This window comes from Helianthus annuus, chromosome 9 (assembly GCF_002127325.2).
Source record: "Helianthus annuus cultivar XRQ/B chromosome 9, HanXRQr2.0-SUNRISE, whole genome shotgun sequence".
NCBI lineage: Eukaryota > Viridiplantae > Streptophyta > Magnoliopsida > Asterales > Asteraceae > Helianthus > Helianthus annuus.
The window spans coordinates 71515446-71523026 of record NC_035441.2 but is presented as its reverse complement, the minus strand read 5'-3'; the positions used below and the strand labels follow the sequence as shown (position 1 = coordinate 71523026).

General features: G+C 35.2%; 1 protein-coding gene across 1 annotated transcript; it reads right to left on the bottom strand.

The window, feature by feature from the left end:
* Positions 1 to 3010: 3010 nt before the first annotated feature.
* Positions 3011 to 6416, bottom strand: LOC110865992 (probable plastid-lipid-associated protein 4, chloroplastic). Its single transcript, XM_022115342.2, has 6 exons — positions 5994 to 6416; positions 4293 to 4406; positions 4121 to 4216; positions 3919 to 3993; positions 3352 to 3419; positions 3011 to 3278 (listed from the first exon to the last, which is right to left on the bottom strand). Exons 1-6 carry the CDS (start codon positions 6294 to 6296, stop codon positions 3206 to 3208), a joined length of 729 nt encoding a protein of 242 aa, XP_021971034.1. The 5' UTR covers positions 6297 to 6416; the 3' UTR covers positions 3011 to 3205.
* Positions 6417 to 7581: the final 1165 nt, after the last annotated feature.

Here is a 7581-nt window from a genome sequence, read left to right as displayed (position 1 = left end):
AAATCAAATGCCCATGTAGCCTCTTGTAGGTTCTTCGGGTACAACCTCCTTACTTGAGGCAGTAGATCCAGATCTAGGGACTTCAAGTACAGGAGTGGTAACACTTTTGCCAGATGCCCTACTCACTCTCCTGACATGGACTACTTTTTTTTTGGAATGGGCTATTGGTTTTTTAGGCTGGCCTTTTCGTTTAATGGGTTGTGAATTGGATTGGGCTTGTGGTTTATGGGATGGCAAGTAGATTAGGCTTGTGGTTTAATGGGCTGGGAATTGTATTGGACTTCCTGTTCATAGGTAATTGGATAGTCTTGAATAAATACTTCCATGAATGGTTCAGACCATGTTCTAGCCTTTAATGCAATCTCCGTAACATCATCATCATTCCGAAAAAGCTTGAATTGACCATCATCAGCATTTAATCCATACATGTAAAAATCCTTATTTTTATAGCACCCCATATCCATTGCATACTCTACCAACTCAAAGTATGCAACGTGATCAACATCTATGCGTAGCAACTTAGAATCACCTCCAATATAATATATTGAGGTTGATCAAAACCAAAATCTAGTGATCCACCGTACCAAAGCATCACTTCGATAACTTCCATCAGTCCAATCAGCGTATGATATCAAAATGCAATAAACCCTAACAAAAAAATTACCTCTGTAGTGTGTGATTTTTGGCTTCGGTCATCGATTAACAAACATTAGGGTTTGATCGCCAAGAAGAGAGATGAGCGTCTGAGGTCTTGAGTTGTGTAAAGTGTTATTATACTTAGGGTTTTTAAGATGGTGAAACAGGTTTATATTACACGTCACACATGCCACGTTGGATTAATATGACACGTAGGCTTATTTTCCTAACCCAGTTAGTCTTTATTTAACGACGGGGTGTCATGACAAACAATGTGTTAAGTTGGGAGTGGTGGGAGCCAAAGTCAAAGTTGAGAGTGTCAGCGGCGAAATACCAATAGTTGGGAGTGATAAGATCTAATAACCCTTATTTTTTTCAACGTTGCCATATAAACATTATGGAAAACGGCTATTGTGCCGCTATCGTACCAACCCAAACCGAAACCGACTGAACAACATTTGTATCATTACCGGAATTTATTTTTATTGTTTTTCCTTTCGATAAACTAAGATCGTATTGCTATCATACCGTACCGAACTGAACAACATCGGTAATGATATGTATTAACTTTTATGGTTTTTGTTTGATAACATATATTGTGTCGCTATCGTAGGATCCGAACGTAAGTTATTATAAAAAAATCAAACTGAATGTTAAACAAAATGCTACTAATAAAAAGAACAAATACCTAATAATTATCTTATTACTAAACAATTAAATGAATAATTAATAAAATATTACTAAATAAAAACAAATACTTAAAATATTTCAACTACTATTCATCATAACTTTCTGTTAATATATATAATGCGTCCAATGATTTGTAATTTAAATAAATTACAATTTTTAATGTGTTTGGTTGATGTAATAAAAAAAAAACTTTAACATAATCATATGATTGATTTTTCAAATTGTCAATGAAATGGAATTCTCAGTAACTTAAAAACAAAATTATTAGCTATGGCTTTTTAAAAGTCAAAATGTAGTACTTGCCCAAAGTAACGAAGACAATCAGTTAAGCTAAAGCTATGGTTTAGTTATAGATATCAATGGCTTCCTATAAGGAATGAAGCCAATCAACTAAACAAAAAGTGTTTCGGGTCAACCCAACCCAACCCAACCCAACCCGACCAGTATTGTTTGTCACCAGCTAGCTGCCTTATTTGTTAGGTATGGTCCACTGTGTGCGCATATCATCTTTTTCACAACAATATTGTCATATAAGATTCAGCTGCATTGTCTAAGAGAACTTAAATTGCAAGGACTGGAAGATGAAATTTCCCATTAGTTTAGACTGAAGACAGGACCAAGGACTATATGATCTAGCTGCTGGTTCGAGCGGTTTGGACCGAATTATGTACACCCATAACAAAGTTGATTGCTTTTGAACTGGTACTTTCCCAAATGTTAGATTCTGTATGGTTTCACCAAGTCTATAATGTCAAACATATAATTTGACTTTGACCAGGGAAGGTCAAATAAATTATATTGCAAATGTACACAACTTTGTGCTTATAATAGGGGTATTATGTGGTAGGGGATGGTTCAAATGAAAACCACTTTTATTGTGAAAACTCGAAAACTAACTAAAAAAGCCTAAAAAAACCTAAAAAACATACAAATTTTTTTTTTTTTTTTTAGAAAAATCGCTACTTTTTATATATGGAAAAAAAATTTCAAAAAAAAAAAAAAAGTTTTTGGTTGTACTGCACATGTGCACTAATACGGAAAGTCTAAACCACTTAACCCACCCCCCACCGACACCCCCCAAAAACCTAACCCCCCCCCCCCCCCCCAAAAAAAAAAAAAAAACCTAAACCCCCCACCCTCCCGAAAACCTAAAACTAAACCCTAAACATAAACCCGAAAAAAACCTAACCCCCCACCCCCAACCCCCCAAAAACCTAAACCCCCCTCCCCCCACACCCAAAAACCTAATCCTAATCCTAAACCTCCAAAAAAACTAACCCTAAAAGCTAAACTAGAATCAAAAAACTAATTTTAAGTATGTAATGCATGTTATATTGCACATGTGCACTACTATAATAATAGTATTGAAAACAAGATGACACCATAAATCTTTTTTTATGTCATAAAAAATATGCTCGAATATACTTGAATGAAAGATAAGAAAATTTGTGATCTTATGGTGCCATTTTTGTTTTAAAATGATAACGTATGGAGAAATGGGAAATGTTTGAAAAATTATATATTTTTTGTTCCAATTTTACCCCTCCTTCATTAAAAGTCTTTCCCCCCTCCTTTTTAGTGGGTTTTAGTTAGTTTTCTAGTTTTCACAATAACTAGTGGTTTTCATTTGAACCTTCCTTTGTGTGGTAATCTTGCAAGTGGTAACTTTTTTTTTTTTTCAAAATGAAAATTATTAATTATCCCATTAAATTCTCGATAAAACAAGAAAGACACAAATTTGAAGGTTTGACCAGTGTATTGTGAATTATTGTATACATGTATAACAAGAGTCAAAAGTTGTTTCGACTTAAAAACAGATCCTTAACGAATTCTTGCACCGTTTCATGAAGCCCGTCTTCGTGCCATAGTTTTGTACGTGTCACACAGGGACCCGATAAGAGGGATCAATCATTTTTAAGACGAACAAGTTTCCCTTATCCCCTCTTGAAACCCTGCAAATAATGTTCAAAAATGACAAATTTTCATTTATAGCGTTAGTGATTCGTGTTAATGTCAAAATCTCACCTCAATTCTTCATCCAGGTAAGTTATTTCAAGTGAGCCACGAGCTGTATCTGGCGCTTTAACGGGTATCTTCCAGACATGAATAAAAGTTGGTCACATAAAAGGCCAGAATGATTAATGTATTGGTACAGGTGAAATGGGTCGAGTGACGGGTCTGATCAGACCAACCCATAAACTTTTTTGTTAATTTTCTAAAAAACTTTAGATGGTTAAAAAAATATATTATTACAATAAAACTAAACTTTTTTTTTATTAAAGCCATTTATGTATTTTATATGCAGTCAATCCTTTTGACCCGTTTGAGATAATATACCATCCAAATCAAACCATTTACATGTAAACGGGCCATGTTATCACCATGGGTGGAGCTTTGTTTGGGGCCGGGGGGGCTCCCCCGGCCCCTTGTTTTTACGCTTCGTAGTGTAAATTTTCCCAAAAAATTCTGAAAATTTTATATGTAAAGCTCAAGCTCCACCACTGGACTTGTCACCTCTTGTTTGTAATCATGAACTATTTGGTAATGACATAGAAGTATAGAACATAGTGACCCAATGAAGAAAAATCTTACCAATCCTAAAATCTTGAAATAATCAAATTTGACCGCCACCTTTCTCGAGTTCACGGGCGTTAAATCCGCTGTTACCTACAAATGCATGACAGTTACCACGGCTCGTTAACGAGATATAGAACCAAGGCATATGTTCGTGTCACGGCAGGAATTACCACCCGTAGTTCATATAGATGGAAAACATTACACATTAACAAGAAACCTGGTTAAAGGTGGGAAATGACTCCATATTTTGCGCTCTAAGAGTGTCTGCGTTAATCGCTTGATAGTTTACACGCGATCTAAGGAACTTGGGTCTCTGCAAAGGAAGACATTTTGTAAGTGAGTTATTGAAGTAAGAGAAACAAGATCAAGAACCACATAATGTATGTAACCTTAGTTTGTAGAATCGATTGCGAAGTGGTGTATATGAGTTCCCATTTTCCGTCTAGAAAAGGAGACTTGAGCGGCTCCTTTGTCGGATTTGCTGCTTCGAGTTTTCGAACTATCTAAATCCAAGCTAGAAACACAAAATGTAATCATGAAACTTTTATGATTCTTTTTATTAAATACCTTAATCACAAATTATTAATCATAGGCTTTTTCTTTGGTGTCTTTAATGCTTGGTCTCATCTAATGTGATTTTGCTGGGGTTGTTTCTTTCAAACTATAAGAGTTTATACAGCATTTGATTAGAACACCCGTATCTGAACGAGTGAGCTTATATGAGTTCGAGTCAGGAAACAAGCTTGTGCCCGAGTTTGACTAGACACCTAGGTTTGTAAATGAACCGAACGAACACGAACATAGGCATGTTCGTGTTCGTTCATTTAACTTTAACCGAACACCAACATATAATCGAACACACTTTTTTTGTTCATGTTCGTTCATTAAGAAATCAAGCATGTTCATGTTCGTTTATGTTCATTCGTTTAAAACCTAAACGAACAGTTCACAAATATAAACGAACATAAACACAAAAAATTCACTGAACATATTTAAATAAACATAAACAAATATAAATTAACATGATTGAACAAACATAAACGAACACATATGAACGTAATTGAACAAATATAAACAAACACAATTTAACATTAGTGAACACAATCAAACAGGTCTAATATATTATAGTTCATCGGAAAACACATCTAAATTAGGGTTCATAGATATACTAAAATTAAGTAGTTTTTCTAATAATTATTAAGTGATCAGTTACGATCTAAAAAAAATTTTAAAATTTCATTTGTTATTACTATAAAACTCAATTATCTAATTAGTTATATTTATATAATTAGTTAGAAAACCTAATATTAATATAAATATAACTATTTATGTATTTACTAAAATTTAAATGAACATAAACGAACATTCACAAACATAAATGAACAAACATAAGCGAACGTTCACGAACATAAATGAACGAACACAAGGTTTGTTCATGTTCGTTTATTTCACTAAACGAACACAAAATTTTGTTCGTGTTCGTTTATTAAATAAATGAACATAAACAAACTTCTTGCCGAACAAGTTCACGAACAGATCATGAACGTTTGGCTCGTTTACAGGCCTATAGACACCCGTATCTAAACTAGTCTGTTATTTATATAAATACAACGTTTATTTTATAAAATACATATTTTTTTTTGAGCGGCAAATTTCTTACTCCTGTCGGTCCGTAGGATTTGAACCCAAGAGCTCCCCTCACAGAATGTTTAAAGGTTTTAACTTTGCCAATGTACCACCACCGCATTGGTATAAAATAAATATATAATTACATAAATCAGCACTTATCAAATTATGATGCAAACAACTAATTATATATATTTTTGTTATGCAGAATAAGAAAGTTATAATTATTGTCTATAAATAATATAATAATTATATATTTAAGGAGCAAAACCAAAACTTGATAAACTATAAATTAGTTAAACTCGAGGTAATGCTCCTAACAAACCAAACCCAACTCAACTCGAAGTTTCGTAAATTAAACTCGAAGCTGGAAATGAAATGGCGACCAACATTCATCCAAAACAGAAGTACAATCATGAATTATTAACTTGAAATCGATGTTTTGCAAAATTTGGAGAGCTGACCTGCTCAATTGCTTCCTGATCTTCAGGGGAAGCTTCAGCACCACGATCAAGAGGAGCAATGGCGTCAAGAAGCTCCTGTTTAATAGAGCTTGCATCCTTAGTTTTGTTCAACAAGCCTGAGAAAAAAGAAACATTGGCTCTCCATTTTAAGATGGGTGATTGTGTTAGTGTCACCTGCTGCCCGCCGGTGCTGGTTTTTGCCGGAAAACTTACACCGGAGAGGGAGGAGTGAGGGTGGAAGAGTTGAGGGAGGTGGTGAGGAGGAGTGGTGGTTACGGTGGTTGAGGGAGTGGATAAGGCCATGGAATTAAGCCGATGGAAGTGGTGGTTTTTTTGTGGTGTTTTTTTATTGGTTTTAGGTGAGATTTTGTCAAGCCAAACGATTATCCGTGGGTTGGCTACATAGAATGAATATTATTTTGTCACCTAAAATAATTTTTTTCTTTTTAAGTTTTACAAGGGAAATGAAGACTCAAAGATCACTAACTTTGAGCAAGATGAAGAAGAGAGTCTAAGAATTTGAGTTGTAACTTGTTAGATCACAATATAAAAAGAAACACACCGTTAGCCTCGTCACAGGGAGGGGACCTACCTGTGACTAAGTTTGGACGTGAGAATAAGTATTGGGAGTAAATGGAGAAGTCAGTGAGAGAGTGGGAAATTTAGAGAGAGGAAGTATTGATTACCCGTTTTTGGAGTCTTTAGTATGGTATTTATATTTTGGGGTATGCTCATGTGGCGAAGGTAGTTATGGCCGAACCAGTCATTATCAGGTTGTTGGAGTTGTGGGCCCTCGGTTAGTTAGGAAAGATCCTCTAGGCCGGACGTACCTCGTAGACCGGAGCGTGTTGTTCGGTTCTTGTTGGGTGACGTTCGGTCCGGTGTGCTATACATTGCCTCATCAGGAAAGGAATGAAGAGTTAAATGTCTGGTTGGTCTATGTGATTTGTAGATTTTGCAGAGTTGATTCTTGTGGTTTTGAAATTACACAATTGGTTCCGATGGTTGTAAAAATTAAACACGGGTGGTCCTTAGTATTGATGTCAGTTAAATTTTCTCAATTTCCTAAAGTGGGGGAGACTGTAACGCTTTGCATTTCTGTACTTTCCTTATTTGGAAAGTATTGTTGTAATCTATTTTTCGAAACTTGTAATTGTATTGTACTGTATTTCTTTTCAATTTTGTAATCCAAGACTATTGATCATAATGAAACTCGACTATTTTATACATTTATGTTACACATTTTAGACTTGCTTATATGTTCATACTCAAAATCTCTGTTTTAAACACCATTATACATGCTTTATACTTACATTACACAATTATGTTCGTTACACCTGAAACCGGCTAAAATACGCAAAGTAACTAAACTTGAACCTTCGAGAGAGGTGAAAGAGACCCTTCGCGCGAAGAGCCCAATCGCACCAACACCCGTTCGCGCCAAGCCACTCGCACGAAAGGCTCAGTCATCCCAAACCACTTTTCAGCCTATAAATATGTGCCTAACCCCATTCATTTCACTTTCCCAGTCACACAAACTCTCCCAATACGCTCCGAACTTTCATTTTCGAGTAGATTGTTGTAGAAG